At 40.3% G+C, this 16536-nt stretch overlaps 2 protein-coding genes across 9 annotated transcripts in view; both read left to right on the plus strand.

The window, feature by feature from the left end:
- The window catches only part of itsn2b (intersectin 2b), a 30090-nt gene extending 26605 nt beyond the window's left edge, over nt 1-3485 (plus strand). For all 7 annotated transcript variants that reach the window (XM_052064123.1, XM_052064121.1, XM_052064122.1 and 4 more), the window contains 5 exons: nt 65-180; nt 441-523; nt 607-690; nt 861-1034; nt 1800-3485. In XM_052064123.1, the coding sequence (XP_051920083.1) occupies nt 65-180; nt 441-523; nt 607-690; nt 861-1034; nt 1800-1948 (606 nt within the window). In that variant the 3' untranslated portion in view covers nt 1949-3485. The remainder of the gene's footprint in view (nt 1-64; nt 181-440; nt 524-606; nt 691-860; nt 1035-1799) is intronic.
- Nucleotides 3486-6809: 3324 nt separating this feature from the next.
- On the plus strand, nt 6810-16462 carry eva1a (eva-1 homolog A (C. elegans)). 2 transcript variants are annotated; one of them, XM_052063573.1, is made up of 4 exons: nt 6810-8116; nt 11786-11954; nt 13726-14094; nt 15476-16453. In XM_052063573.1, the coding sequence occupies exons 2-4, from the start codon at nt 11852-11854 to the stop codon at nt 15586-15588; spliced, it is 585 nt and encodes a 194-aa protein (XP_051919533.1). In that variant the 5' UTR covers nt 6810-8116; nt 11786-11851; the 3' UTR covers nt 15589-16453. The 2 variants fall into 2 exon arrangements, with proteins under 2 accessions (XP_051919533.1, XP_051919534.1); XM_052063574.1 differs by lacking the exon at nt 6810-8116 and adding an exon at nt 10904-11110 and having other exon boundaries at nt 15476-16462.
- The last annotated feature ends 74 nt before the right edge of the window (nt 16463-16536 follow it).

Below are 16536 nucleotides of genomic sequence, written 5' to 3' on the forward strand. Positions count from 1 at the left end.
CAACCTGACTCCCCTTTTTTTTCTTTTTTTTGCGTTGATATCCATGGACTGTGTTTTCCTGCAGCCTCTTCTTCTCAATGAAGTTCTGGTCAAACTGGATACTTCAAGTGACGAAGCCATCTTCCACATCTCGCACATCGACACAGTTTACATACTAAAGACGGACAACGTCAATGAACGGTATGGATGCGCCCACACGCACACACACATACTGTCCGTCTGTTGTGAATTTTACCATTCACCTCCTTGCTAAAGGACAGCATGTTGTGCCAAAAGTCCTCAAATGGTGAACAAATGCATTCAAAATTTTAGAGAAGGTCAAATAAAGTGAACTGCGAAAGTTAAACTGCCTATTATTTAAGGTTCGTCCTGAATTTATACCCGGAAGCTGAATATCACAAACTTTTTTGATGATCATTTTGATCCTTTTGTGTTTGCAGGACAGCCTGGGTTCAGAAGATTAAGGCAGCGTCTGAAGAATATATCGAGAAGGAAAAGAAAAAACGGGACAAGGCCTACAACTGTATGCACCTCACACACTCATATCGATATTACCTCAAATGTGACGGGCCCTGTAGATGAATGACTCCGTGCTTTTACTTTTAGCTCGATCCATGAAGGGAACTGGAATCGGCCGTCTCCAAGTCACAGTCTTGGAAGCGACAGAGCTGAAGGCGCTCAGGTCCAATGGTCAGTGTGAACACTTGCAAAATAGGCTGGCTTTTGACAATAACATAATTGCATTAGTTCTTCTTGTTCGGCCCATTAGCCATTGTTTTAATATGTTTTAAGTGCTTTTAAATGAACTCTGATGTTTTTCTTTCACCCTCGTCATACTTTCTGTCCTCTCCCTGCTACAGGTAAAATTAATCCCTACTGCGAAGTGACCATGGGAGCTCAGGTCTTCACGTCCCGAACGCTCACTGACACCGTGTCCCCCAAGTGGAACTTCAACTGTCATTTCCAAATCAAGGACATCTACCAAGACGTCCTCAGCATCACCATATATGAGAGGGACCTGTTTGCTCCTGATGGTCAGTTCTTCACAAAACCGACCCTCATGACATCCAGTACATTTTGAGATGGGAAGTCTTAGAGAGTGCTGTTGTTGTGGTGATAATATATTTTTAAAAATTGAGATTGTGTAACTTTTCCTTGCTCATTGAAATCTCCTTACATATACACATGCACACACACACACACACCCACACACACACACATGTATATATACTGTATATATATATATATATATATATATATATATATACACAGACATATATATACAGTATACATTATATTATAGTGTGCGTGTGTTTATTTATTTTTGCACTTTTCAGCAGTCTCACAATGAGCTCACTTACACAGACTCATTGATGTCGCAGCCAACCCCAACATGCCCCGCCTCTTAAAGGCACACAACCAACACTACTCTGTTCACCGTTTTCTGTGTACTTCATGCTGTCATTTTGTGTTTAAATAAGTACACTTACAATTACGTGCTAAATTATTTTTATAACTGTGCTGCGTGTTCCAACTGTGAACCATGTTTTTTGTTTTATATTTTCTTTTTGTTTTTGTTTTTTTATGCTTCAAGACTGTGGGTCTTGAAACATAAAATATTGGGAACAAAAAAAGTGCTTCACTGTATATCATCCTGAATATCGATGAGTAAGCATATTGTTTCAATAATTTGCGGGGTAATAAATTTTGGTGAGCAACTCTTTTTTTTTCTATTCCTATTTAGAACAAATTTGGGGAGAAAAATTAAAATCACAAAAAAATGTTTCTTCTCTTCTCAGATTTCCTAGGACGGACGGAGGTTCCTGTGGCAACCATAAAGAAAGAGCTGGAGACCAAGGGCGCCATAACAAGACGTCTTCTGCTGCATGAGGTATCCACTGGTGAAGTGTGGGTCCGCCTCGACCTGCAGCTCTTTAACAACAAATAGTTCAACCACAGGATGGCTGTCGCTCGCTTAGCATGCCTTAATATTATGATCGAGGAAGACAGAGAATCTGACTGACATTATACCAATCCTCCAGAAGGGCTATATTCTTTTGCTTGGACAAAAAAGGGAATTTTGATAAATCCTCAGTGAAGCAACTGTTATCATGTGATGAATCGGGGCAAAATTCACTGAACAAGTTGTCATAGACTAGAGGTCTTTTGCTCCAGTCTGAAGCAAGCATGATTGATGACTTTGTTGACACTCCCGTTGCTCCACCGTTCTGAAATGAAAATAATGTCACGCTCGCACTGGCCTGAACATAGTCTTCTGCTGGAGCTAGAGGATCTCAGGATATGTCATTCTCGGTCAAGTCACTGGAATGACACAAGGTGCCATCTCCTCTGAGTGTCTGCTCTTGTTTTTGTGTTTGGCAAAATCTTTGATCTTTTTATTGTGTGGACACAAAAATGCTAAGATTCTTTCAAACTGTTAAACTGTGTGTATAAGTGCAACATAATCTCACAATTTGTAACTAAATGTATATTTTGTTGATAACACAGCATGGAGGACACGCTGCCTTTCTCCTTATATGCCGACCGACTGTGGTTATCTTAGGCCAAATTGTTCAAATGCGCTTTATTTTTACGGTTTTTCTCCTAATTAACTAATTGAGCAATTTGTTCAAAGCCTTGTGTGACCATTGGAAGGGCTTGTCTTTCATTTCTTTAGGAAATTTGGGAAAGAGGTATGTTTGTTTAATGGTGATTTGTATTTTAAATTTTTACATTGTGACTGGTAGTACGATCAATATCTATTTTTCCCCTCTCATAAGGTCCTGTGGAAACATCTTTCAAGCTAAAATAAATTCAGCCACTCTGCAATATCGTTAATCATTCTCTTTCATGTGCTGTTCTAAATTAATCCTGCAAATGTTTATTTATAGATGGTGTCAATTTTATCAAGACTAATTTACAGTGTGACATCTATTCTTCCATCCATCCCACCACAGATTTGAATGTCACCCCACCCTCAGCGATGTTTAATGATCTAACAGTCGATGCCAGCTGGGGTTCCGGATAGTAATTACAATGTGTATTTATTTCTTAAATTGTGTGTGGCACCATCCAAAGATATCATGCAGCCCTTTTTCAGCGTAATCATGTTTTTATTCACTGGGATTGTTTTTAGGGTGGGCAAAGCATGTTAGTGTATTTTCTGTGATTGTTAAGTATTTCTTTAAACCACCTCACTTGCTTCACCTCTACTCTCTTGTTAACTAGGTTGTTGTTTTTTTCCTCTTAACTTAAAATGTGATTTATTGATTTTTATTTTATTTCTCCACAGAAACTGAGCTGCTTATGTGCTCCGAACACTTGGAAAAATGTATGGTTGGTTGTACTGTTTTTACATTTTGCAACCAACTTCGGTGCCCGCTGCGTCTGTCTGTTTACCTGCTGTTTGCACTCACCTGTGCCAGAATGAGGCACTCAATTGGGGGTTCTTGAGTAAAAGTAAAGATATTAAAACTTCCACATTATTTGAAAGGCTCACAGTTATTTTGACACGCCAATACAGGTGCAGCAAAGAATTCAAAATTTGAGTGTTTTACTAATGGATCGGTATGTTTCTAACTCAACTGAAATCTGGAATGTCCAAATAATACAACTCTTGTTCTCATTAGCATACTGGTAATTTGTATATTGTGGGCAACATATAAAGACATTCATTAACGCAGTTACTTAGTGGGTAAGTATACAGTAAGTTAATACTGCTTTACATTTTGTTTCATCAAAGTAAGCGTGGTTTCATTGTTTGATTTTGGATCCCTTTTGTAGAGAGTGGACAGGGAGGGAATTTTGGAAGAGTGGAGTGCACAAATAGACCTCATTAAGTCCTTCTTCACCCTCCACTTGTTCCGGGTGTATGGGAGCAACAGTGATTGCATAACCACACTGACAGTGGCTGTGAGAAAGGCTGAGGAACGCATACACGAGCTCACAGCTGTGCAGCACAACATCAGCTGGAGTCAACTTACTTTGCTGCCCAAAGGGGGGGTTAATGTGAGGCTAACATTACTATAAGTGAATCATGCTCCTTTTTGGACTGAAACAGAACTATACACAAAGAACCATTGTTGAGTTTGAGAATTGAAAGCCAAATAATCACTTTTCTTGGTGGTTCGCATGTGTTTTTATTGTATGTTTGTTTGTGCCTTGAGAAGAGTTGTGCTGTGTTCGTTCCAAGAACAAAACAACACAGATGTCAAATCACCTTTCCCCTTAGAAATGAATGGAGATGCCATTGTTCGGCAAGGACCCCCCCCCCCCCCCCCCCCCCCCCCCCGACAAGAGTAATGTTTTAATGACACTGGTGAGTGCATCTCCCTTTTGCCACTGCTGGAAACCTTCGGTGATTCACAAAAAAGTAAAAGAAATAGCTAAACCAAATAATTTCATTGCTCACTGAGCTGATGTCTCATGATTTGTCATCATCTTAAATGATGATGTTTTGCGCTCATTTTCGCTGACATTTCAGGCATCTCCTTCCATAAAATGGTGAACTCCGTACTGTACTGTTGTTTGACCTCCGATATCCCGCTGTGCAAATACATCTGTTGATATTCCTTAAATTATTCAAATCTGTAGGTTTCTCTCACATACTGTGTACGTTTGCAATGCGACAGAAATAGCCCCAGCAAATGGGAAAAAGACGGAGCAAGAGAGAAATATGGAATAAAGACAAAATGCAGCAAAGCAGAAGCAAAGCGCTACAGAGTAGTTGGAGGCAAGGTGGAAGTAAAGAAGAATAAACGCGTATGAGGGCTGAACAGAAAGGCAGAGTCACAGTCTGAGAGGCCCTGAGTTCCACTTGACTCAGTCATGGGAATGATTTGATTATTACCACATGAACAGCTGTCTTATATAACATATACACACACACACACACAGACCTAAATAATGGCAAAGGAGCCACATCCTGGACAGAAAACCGAAAACAAGCACAGGTGGCCTATACAAACAAAAATCCTGACAAGTTCTCGTCAGAGTTTACATGTGAAATGAATGCTACTGTACATATGTACTGTATGTCACTGCAAGCACATACAGATGAGTATTGAGTGTATTTTCACCATTGCGGCCTGAGGTCAAGTTAGCAAAGCACCTGATTTATGCAGTTGATAGCATAACAAGTGTGCCAGACTCAGGCGCAACTCATGGAAATCAGATGTCCATTTTTTTTTCTCCCCATCAATGAGTTTCAACAACACTGTCAAATGTCAAGATGAATATTGAAGCATCCCTGTGCTGAAGTCCTCCGGTGTCCGTCAGGGGAGATACACAATTTGCCCGCTATAGGTTGGCACAAAACAGTTAATTTTAACCATAAAGAGTTGAGAGGTTTTAGAGAGCAGTTCTCAAACTTTAAGTACATCCATAAAAAATTAGAAAAAAACCCGTTGCTCTCCAAGAACCACGGTAAAATACACGAGTCACCCCAAGTGTTCATCACAAACAAAGCAGTGGTTTCATTACTAAAACGTAAGCAGTACATAATGTTATCATAAGCTAATGTAGCATTTTACAGTTGGAGCACTAGCTACTGTGAAGCTTGTTTTGCACGTTTATTTCTCAGTGCCGTGATGAAACCACCAATATTCTTCCAGATAGAGAGAGGCCAGGGAACAATTGTGAATGTACTGTTATATGCAGCCTGGTGTGGAAATGTGCTGAGATTTGATATTGACTCTTCAGATGCGCTATTCTTACTACTCCAATTAAAGTGCCTTCAGCACTGATTGCCCTCATACACGTGTACATATTTGTGTATGTGTGTGTGAAGCAAAACGTCACTTACTGTGGATATAAAAAGACCACACCCTTGTTGAAATGTCAGGTTTTTGAGATACAGTATAAAAAGAGAGAACAAGATAAATCATTTCAAATCTTTTCCGACCATCAATTTGGCCAATACCAGTAATCTATACAGCTCCATTTACTGGAATGTGGCTGTGTTCACAATTAAAATTTGTCACACTCAAAATGGGATTATCACAATTTAAACTGTCTCTGAATAACCTAAAATAAAGATACAGTATTCTACTCGGGCAACCTTAATCAAGGTTGAGGGAATTATGACCAATTTTAAATGGCAGTCGTATTAATGGTGAAAAAGAAGTTTTGAAATGATTTGACTTTTTTTTTTTACACCACAAAAAAAAACTTACATTTGAACAAGGGTGTGTAGACTTTTTTTATATTAACCTTACACACTCACCTACCCAATTGTGTTGGAGGATTTTTTTTCTCCTGTCAATTCCAATACATTTTGCTTCATGTTTTTAAGCATGCATAAATCCATTCTGTGCTCCGATAAAAGTCCTGGGAGAGAGAGTAAAGTTGTCAGACTTGGCACCAAAGTAACCTGCCGACATGACAGGTCAGCTCATAAAAATTTCACACATCCAGTGTAAATGCAGTTTTAGAAAAATGATGACTTAGCACAAAAAAAAAACACAACAGCAGCAAACCTGCACTGTTGTTGTTGTGTGTTTGAAATTAGGGCACATCAACAAGAAAAAAAATGTAGTTACATATATATAAATACATATACCGTACTCCTGTGTGTAAACATGCAGCTGTGAATTGAATTTATGCCATTATCCTGATATAAGTCACCTTGTAAAACATCCTTGTATGGGAATTACAGGCATCATGTGCGCACGGCCATCTTGTGAGCTTGTTTAAAAACATTTAACGGTATGCAGTGTTAAAACTGCTAGTATGTGATCATGAAAGCAAAAATGCACAGAAATAGTCACAGAGTCAAAGAGTCATACGATAGCTACTGTCGCTTTATCAAAAGAGCAGCGTGAGCAATACTAAATTAGCATTAGCACTGTAAAGAAGCTGACTTTGGCCACAGTTACCATAATGGTTGCATGGCTTGATAATAGAATTTGTTTAACTCCAAACTTATCGGTTAGAAAGCATGATTTTTTTTCTAATTTACAATATAAGGTTGGCATCAGCTACCACCCTCAGAGCAATAAACTGCATAAATTTGTTGTGAGAGAAAATCCTAAGCGTTTTGGAACCACAACAGTGCTCTGCTTGGGCACATTCCATGGGGAATGAGTTCATCAATTTAAGTGTCCAGACCTGCTAAAAATACATTTCCAGGTTTTAAGCCAAACAGCCACACACATTGGTCAGTCTGGCCATACAGCGCGATACATGGAGGTTGACTTCAGGAAAAAAAAAGGAATATTTTCTTCCAGGAGAGCGTCTCAGAGTGCACAGTGGCTGACCACAATTACGTCCCGCTGAGTTTCATGAAGAAGAGACCACAAGATGCCCATATATCAGCAACTACTAGTCAGAGGGAAGATGTTTTCCATATCAAATTAAGGAAAAGAAACCCAATCGGAACAAAGCATATGAGCATACTGAATATTAATGAGAAGACAAAAAAAACATTCAAAATCAAAAGCGTATAAGACCAACTAAAATAGGACACCAAAGATTATTAATAAATAAGTGTTGAATAGGACCTTTAACTACCGGTATGTGCTCTTTTTGAAAACTGTCCCTGTCTCCCTTCAATCTGTTATGAAGGTCAAATTTTTCACCCCCCCCCCGCCCCCCCCATGCAAATGCACAATTTTATATCCTGCTTCTGTCACTCTCCTCCCACCTTCCTCCTCTTGTGCATACTGTACTTTAGTATATTCTCCACAAGCACTTAAGGGAAAGGGAGCAGACATATTTGCGAGAGAGTGTGACAGACAGAGAGAGAGAGAGAAAGACTTGCTTGTCCTGTCGAGGTCTCTCATGTCACAGCTCTGCCCCCGAGGGCCTGACCTCTGCCGTGCCGACTGCAAACCAACCTGGAGAACCTCACACGGTCGAGAAGGGGAGCGCATTTTGGAAGACATTAAACCCGCAAACCTGTATCAAGAAGGAAGAAGTGGACGATGGATTAATGACTGTATTTTTGAGAACGGGAAGTAAAAGAACGTCTATGTTTGGTGATAGTGTTTTTTTGCAGGAAGAAGGCACGGGGAAAAAGGAAAGGGGAGGAGTGGCAGTGAACACAGAAAGGAGAGGAGCACACACGCATGCAGGCAAACAAGAGGAGTAGAGGAGCCGAGAGATGCTGCAGGGAAATGTAAGTGTAAATCTTCCTTCTTTGTTATTGTTCACAAATGGAAGATGATATTCTATCACTTTTCCACGTTGTACCGTGAATTTGTGGCATCATCCCATGCTCCCATTACATCCATCTCCTGTGCTGTTTTTGTGTTTGGGCGTGCATGCTGTCTCCCTCGTGCTCCGCAGGTCATGTTAAAGAGTAACTGTGCTGAGGAGGGAAAGGCCAGTGTCACATTGAATTAACATCAGCTTCACATGCATAGGCCACACACACACACACACACACACACACACACACACACACACACAGAGTGTTTGAACCAACACGAAGAAACAAGATCACTTTGTAGACAGTGCAAGGAAAGTCTCTTAGCATAATTGTCAACTTGAATTTTAATTGTATTCAATTAATAAAGACGAGTGGAAATGACAAGGGCCAAGCATTTCTTTTTTTTTTTTTTTAAGTAGCTGATTAATTTAGTTGGCTGTAGCTCACTGTTTGAGGACTTGGCCTGGGGTCAGGACGGTCGAAGGTTCAAAATCTCTCTGTGGACCAAAATAGACTGTGAAAGTGGCCTTGAGCAAGGTACTGAATCATCAAACTGTTGTTGACCGCACCCAATATACAGTTTTAATATTTTTAATTTAAAAAATACATTTTAAATGAAAATGCATTCAAATAAAACATTGGGGGGATGATGGAATTTTAATTTAAATATATTGTGGGAAGGATTGAAAAAGCAAGTTGCTGATGGTATAGTGGTACACTCGCCTGATTTGTAATAGGGCAGCGTGGGACGGGTTCCCACTCGGTAATGGTGTGGATGTGGGTGTGAACGGTCGTTCGTCTCGACAAGTACATTTGCCCGGCAATTGGCTGGCGACCAGTTCAGGCTGTAGGACCTATGGACAGTGGATTGATGGATGGCTTGTAAAAGGTTTTGTTAGCAAGTGAGCAAATCTAGCTCACTGGCAAGCTATTTTTCTAGCAAACCATCTGTCTAGCAGTCCATCTAGTAAGGTTAACAAGTAGGTAGCACGTCTGCCTCACAGTTTTTGTATTTTGGATTTGAATTCCGGCTGCTCATGCTTCCTATCGCATTCCAAAACCATGCATTTTAAACATTCATGAGACAGAAAACACCAAAAGAATATTGCTTATTGCCGACGTCCTGCAGGAACCTCATATGTCACGATTTGGGTAAATGTCATATATTTTCAAAAGTGTAAATCCACGTCCTATAGCACTTGCCCTCAACATCCCGAAATCACCTCAACAGGCAGCCAATTTGACATCACTTTGCCGTCCATGTTTGTGTCATCTTGAGTCCCAATGGTGTGTGCGTGCGTGTGTGTGTGCGTGTGTGTGTGTGTGTGTGTGTGTGTGTGTGTGTGTGTGTGTGTGTGTGTGTGTGTGTGTGTGTGCGCGTGCGCGTGCGTGTGGCCGCGACTCCGGGCTGATGTGTCATTCTTGTAACACAGATAAATGTGCCTGAAGTGCGAATGAATGCCTGAAACGTGCATTTTATCTGCCCAGCGGTTGCGCATACAGTTCAGCCTCAAATGATTCATACCTTGGCCAAAATTGGAGTAGGAAAGGCATTTTCATCGGTTGAATGCTTTCCTCTGGTTGGATCAACCTGTGTTTTGATTGATTTAGTTTTTTATTTATCTTTTTAATTAAAGTTCTCCCCTTGAGATCAAACCAATCTGACCTCTGAGTGTTTCATCATTTCTCTGCTTAAGAGCAGTACACACATTTTGATCGTGCTGCAATACCGCTGGCTCAAGCGGTTTAAATTCCTCACGGATCCTTTACTTCTTCAGTGTCAAGTGCATGCCGATGTTACCTTGAAGTCAGTCAGTATGATGTGATGTCTTATGACAGGTGTGAAGAAAAAAAAATCTCTGACTCCTTGTGACAAACTAGATCAAACTGGTCGAATTACAATTAATGCATAGCACTTACAGTACCTAATAAGGTCCAAGAGAAAACTGCCCTTATAAAGATGATTATGATCAGATTTGATGCTGTCAGCGATATATATATTCATTGAACAATGGTTGTAATTTGCAGTGACGTAGAACTGCATTGGATCATGCGAAGAGGCATTTCTTATTTTGGTTTGCTCTTTTCATGAGGGAAAAAAAGGCTCACATTAATACCTCTGTCAATCATAATGAAGCAAAATCATCTTTGTTCAAGACAGAATCTACGACGACACAGCTCTTGTATCAGAAGTGAGGAGGTTTCATGAATGAGCTGCGGGGATGCACGTCTAGACAGTTCTATGATGAGCTCTGTGTTTGCTGTCTCTCCAGTCACTCTACATTGTGCTTGGCAGGCTAGAACTACTGTTGCACTCATTATGATGTGCCTGTGTGTGGGTACATCTTTGTGTGAGTTTATGTTTGTGTGCGTGCTTTTGTGAGCGTGTCTATATGTGTGTCGTTCATGTGTGTGGTTTAGCCTCAGGGTTGTATAGTTGGAAAACAAATATCCGTGGCATTTTTTGGGGGGGGAGGATATTATTATTGTTAATGAAGGTGGTTGAATCCCCCATGCAAGATGGGATCATTCCAAAACACAAAAAATATAGATGAAAAAAAAAACCTCGATACAAATTTGACTTTGATGTTTGGATAAATATCCTTTATTGATTAATTAACTGATTCATTGTTTTTAAATATTTATGTTTAGAGCCTCTAAATGTTCAGCAAAGTTCTACTGAGCAAAACTGAGCCCACTCAGAGTGTGAATGTAGCTGAATTTGCCAGAGGTGATGTCATAGTCACTCATTAAGACTGTGCCGACAGCGCCACTGCTGCCTGCAACCAAGTCATGCGCACAGTTGCTTCAAAACCATTGATCAACAATCATTAATGATTAGTCAATCGATTCATTATTTTTATGGCTGTGCGTAGTTGAATGTTCATGTCGAAGTGTCTTTGAGCAAGATTCTGAACTCCCACTTGCTCTTGATGCTGCGTAATCAGTCAGTAAAATGAGGTAACAGTAGCACTTTTAGTTCCAAAGGTAGAAAAGCACTACACAAGTGACAGTCTGTTCACAATCTTCAAAATCAGCTTTGCAAAAAAAAAAATTAATGTAAATAAATGTGTTTTACAGATTTAAATTTCATACTATAAATTTCCATGATACCGTTTATACTCCACGTCTCCATTTGATTCCTTTTCATCTTTTTGTTCGCATTAGCAAAGTTATGGAAACATAATGCAGGTTATCTCATTTTTTTTCTCCATTGTGCCAAGTCAAGAAAACACGTACCGTATATCATGAAAATGAATTTTTACTTCTTAATTTGTGCGTAGGTACATCCGGTCAGTACTGTTTGACTTTTGACTCTTAAGGAAAGCGGGGTTGAAACAGTGACTACGTCTGCTTTTACCAGAGCCTTTTTTACACTGTACTTCTCATCAACTAGAGAGTGTGGATAATATTACGAGTAATTATCTTCGATTTGTCTCATGGCAGCTCAGTGATGTGTCAGTCTTTTCCTTAACAGCATGCTTCTTAATGTGTTTCGTAGCAATAATATGATATTGTTTTGCTGGTGTTTAAAACACGTGAATGTACCTAATGTTGTGTCCAGTAATCGTCTGTTTCCAAAATGTTTTGAAACTATTCTCTCTTTGTCCTCTGTTATTTGTTGTTCTTATGAAGAGATGAGTATGAGAACTCCGGTGAGGGCTGAAGAAGATTCCAATAAGATCAACTCCCTGTGAAGTGATGAGTACTCAGACCACAGAGGACCCCAACACTGATGTGATGGTGGTCTCCAAGGAGATGGCATTGCTTAGCAACATACTGGCAGCTTACACCTTCATCACAGGTACGACGCATGTTATACAAAACATGCACTGCAGTCTGAATATACTGTCCATCTTCAGTGTCTACATATCTCACAATATGTATTTATCTACAGTATGTATCTTTGCAATAAGGTCCCACGAGTGCACAGTAAGGCTAGTGTTATATTAATGCACTGAACTCTTTTTCCAGAAAGTGCCACTGCAATCACATAAAAGTGAGAAAATAGGTTGGGTTAGATCGTTATTTTATTGATCCCTAGGAAATTCTGGGATTCTGTTGTAGCAATAACAGTAAAAAATGGCTGATGTCTTGTAGTAAAAAAGTATCATGAAATAGTAAAAAAAAAAGGCATTCGTAAGCTGCTTGAGACAGTTCAAATTGTTAGCGAACATCCTTTCGACTACTTGCGTCCTTGAATGAACCCTGATGAAAAGAATAATTGATAGGTGCGCACACATTTGCAAAACTTGGCCACTCTGTGAGATACGGCCTTAAGTGCCCACTTCATGGCGCAGATGTGATGCCGCGAGAATTTAAAGGGAGTCAAACTGCTTTGATGTCTCTTACTGAAGTCAGTTATGACTACTCCCAAAGCGGCTCCCTCTTGCAGATGCAACGACCTGCACTCATCTGCGAAATTATACTTATTGTGTCTCACCCACCACCGTACATAGATACGCCTTGTGTTACAACGCATTTACACCAGTCACAAAAATACAGCTTTTAGTGCAGTCATAGTAATAACAGTACTTAATAATGATCTTGTCTTAATTTACTTGCAAATTAACCGGTGAAATCTGGGCCTGTTTCATCAGTGAGAACTATAATATTGCTTAAACGGCTACATCGGGTAATTTTACTTTCGGCCATCTAGTGGGAGAGTATTTAATTACCGTATTGGCCCGAATATAAGACGGTGTTTTTTTCATTGAAATAAGACTGAAAAAGTGGGGGTCGTCTTATATTCAGGGTCTAGACATTATACCCATTAAGGACGTTAGATGGTGCCAGATATCATTGAAGCGAATGCTGAACTTGACTCCCCAGGTCAAAGCGAACCTCTGTCACGAAGAATAAAAATAAAAATAGCGGTAGCATGAAGAAGAAGAAAAAAGTAAGAAAGAAAAGAGAAGAAAATAATAGAGGAGATAACAGAAAATAGAGAAACGTAGCGACAATCTGGAGAAAAGTGGGTCGAAGATCGGCCAGTTTACCTGGCAGCTGAGGAGAAGTTATGATGTAAACTTCAAGATGGTGATAAATGAAGCAGAGTCTTCAAACAATTGATAGATTCGGATGTTAAGATTTGAATGAGGCAAAATAACATGCGTTTTTTTCTCTCAAATATATTTTTATAATCATTTGTTTCCGATGTACTTTAATTATTTCCTGTATAAAAATTAATTTGGTGTTCAAAAAGTCTTTTTTCAAACTTGAGTCTTATATTCGGGCCAATACGTTATTTGCTTACCGTTATATATCACCGGTACAGGTGCATACTGTAGATGAACAAAGATACATTATTGTATTGGAAATAATCTGACCACTATTGTTAATAGTTTGACTAATTGGAAATTGAATAATTTCCTGCGGCACACCTGATGAACTCCACCAGCACAATGGTTAGGAATCACTGATTTACACTGTACGAAGGTGTTGGGTGATTCTGCGACTGGATGTTTCAACAGCAGACAGAAATCGGGGGCTGGGAGGACAAAGCCAATATTAAAGCTTCAAGTGTTACAACAAGTGAAGAAAGTTTTTCTGTCTGTTTGATCTCTCTCTGCCAGACCAACCCGAAAGGACGGCACTGGCTTTTCTGGGTGGAGTGTCTATCGGCCTCCTTGTCACGCTCTGTGCCGTCGTCTTCCAGATACACTGTCGTGCCGACTGTCATTTTGGCAACAGTAAACACCCTCGCCATCGCCATCACCACCGCCACAGGCGTCATCATCACCATCACCATCATGTCTGTCAGCACCGCCAGCAACACGTCGACACTAACCCGGACAACATGGCCGTCGTCACCTCGGAGGTCGCCACGCCGGCCGGGGACAGCGAATCGGAGGACTGGGATGAGACAACGGATATGTCATCACGAAGGCGCAGACGCTTTGAGAGGGCCTTGCTGCACGCCAGCATGTTTACATCAGCTGAGGGTATCTAACATACACACTCACAAAAACATATGTGCATGATCTACTAATTCCTCTTAGTGTTTCAAGAACTTTATTGAGCTCAGACACATATTTTGCATTAGAAATGCCATTAATGCAGCGACACTGTGGTCGCCTGGTTTGGGCGTCCAGCTCACAGTGCAGGGGTACTACAGGGTTTGATTCCGGCCCTGGCCTTCCTCTGTGAAGTTTGCATGTTCTCCCCGTGCCTGTGTGGGTTTGCTCCAGGTACTCCGGTTTCCTCCCACATTCCCAAAAACATGCATGGCAGGTTAATGGGACATTCCAAATTGTCCATAGGTGTGATTGTGAGTGAATGGTCGTTTGTTATGTATGGCCTGCTGATGGGCTGGCAACCAGTTCAGGGTGTACCCCGCCTACTGCCCGAAGACAGCTGGAATAGGCTCCAGCACACCGCGTGACCCTTGAAGGGATATCGGATCAGAAAATGGATAGATCAAATGCTAAAAAAAATGCTCTGCCATATTTTATTTTATGAAAACAGACTGTATTTACATGTATTACGTGTGTGCAAATCAGGCACCAATGGGCAGAATATTACAGCTTTATACGGACACATTAGTGGCTTCTCTTTAAGCTGAAGGAATATTTTTCATTGTTTGTTTGCAGAGGATAAAAAAATACTTGTGAGTAATGTTAGATTTTAACTCTACATATTTTGCCTCACCGTTTGTGTTTGAATATCCATCACTCAATGGTCTTTAATGCAGCAACACAGATTCTTTTAGTTGGCCGATGGATGGCCTTTTTCATTGTGTGTTAACCATACCTGTCAACTCATACGGTTTAGCCATAGTTCATACGGATTTTGTGGTGAATCTTACGTATATGGCTGTATCACGCAAATCATACGGATTCTGAAAATTTCCGGGGTTTTTTTTTCCCCCCTAACAGGTAGTTCCGTTTGCTTTTGCCCAGAATGGTGCTAGTCTACTCGAATGCTTTCATTTCCGGTAACTTTCCAGTAAATCACGTGTATTATCGAGATCTACAATAAATATCATTGAAAATTTCATGGTTTTTTTCTGCTGTTATTTTGACATATAAAATGCTTTGGTATGTTATAAGGATTTTTTGCTCTTTATAAGGATTTTGTTGGTAGTTTATACAGGTTGGCGCTCCGAAAAGTTGACAGGTATGGTGTTAACATTAAGACAGGCTCCCTTCTTTTGCTTGTTTCTCCCTCCTTTTGCTAGGTTGATTCGAACACACACTTCTTAAAAATAGAAATGCTTTGCAGTGGTCAAAGATAATTTGACGCTGATGTGGATTGATGGTCATTGAGGGTGTGTGTGTGTGTGTGTGTGTGTGTGTGTGTGTGTGTGTGTGTGTGTGAGATCAGAGCTGGACCAGGCCCAGCGGCTAGAGGAGCGGGAAAGGATCCTGAGAGAAATCTGGTTGAACGGACAGCCAGATATCAGCACAGTCACTCAGAGCCTCAACAGATATTACTGACTAATGATGAAACACTCTGAAGGATGAATGGAAGGAAGGATGGAGGACTTAAACCAGGGGTCTTCAATCCTCTGTCCTAAATGTTTTGCACCTCTTCCTGCTGCATCATTCCACAACAGCATTGAAGACTGCTGACTTAAAGGAAAGATACACAAAGCAACAGAGGACACGTGAAAATGTGTGTCCAAGAATGGACAAAGTGGCTGTCATGATTTGTCTACATATTTGCTCACAAACATATTGTTCTGTTTCAAATACAATTTAAATGGTGCTTTTGTATACATTAGGAATGTGAAACAGTTTGTTTATGGGATACACATGCTTTGCATTCCATATTTTTGATGCTTCAAAAGCTAGAAATAATGGAAAAAGAAAAAGGTAAGAATGGACATGATGGTTTGATTCTGGTGCTTTTACTGTTGTTGTGTCGCATTCCTTAAATAAAGTGGATGCATATAGAATGAAAGCGAGTGAGTCTGTAACTTGTACACATGTATTGCAGCAAAGATGTTTAACCCTTTCACTGATAGGATTCCCCCTGCCTCACTGTCTCGGGCCAATACGTGGAAAAATAAATTTGAGCCCAACCAATTAATTCATTCAATTCATTCTCGTCTGCATATTTGAGGTCGGTCACGGGGGCAACATCTTAAACAGAGGAGCCCAGACTTCCCTTTCCCTAGCCACTTCATCCAGCTCCTCCTGGGGGGATCCCAAGGTGTTCCAAAGCCAGCCGAGGGACATAGTCTCTTCAGCATGTCCCAATAAAGGGACCCTTTGAATTTTGACACTTTTTTCCCTCTCTCCCTTCTCACTGGTCAGAACTTTAGTTACACTTGAGACCCAATCCAATGTTAAAACCTTACAAAGATGTTTATTATTGTGGATGTAGTAACTCAAATGAACTAAATTTGATGTAAAGATGCAGCTGTCACTTCAGAGAAACAA

Source organism: Hippocampus zosterae, chromosome 4 (genome assembly GCF_025434085.1).
Source record: "Hippocampus zosterae strain Florida chromosome 4, ASM2543408v3, whole genome shotgun sequence".
Taxonomy (NCBI): Eukaryota; Metazoa; Chordata; class Actinopteri; order Syngnathiformes; family Syngnathidae; genus Hippocampus; species Hippocampus zosterae.

Bases quoted from the DNA above. Each gene is read 5' to 3' on its own strand.
- eva1a (XM_052063573.1), top strand. From the start codon at position 11,852: ATGAGTACTCAGACCACAGAGGACCCCAACACTGATGTGATGGTGGTC. The intron at 11,955-13,725 runs GTACGACGCATG...TCTCTCTGCCAG, and splicing joins AGCTTACACCTTCATCACAG to ACCAACCCGAAAGGACGGCA. The intron at 14,095-15,475 runs GTATCTAACATA...GTGTGAGATCAG, and splicing joins CATGTTTACATCAGCTGAGG to AGCTGGACCAGGCCCAGCGG.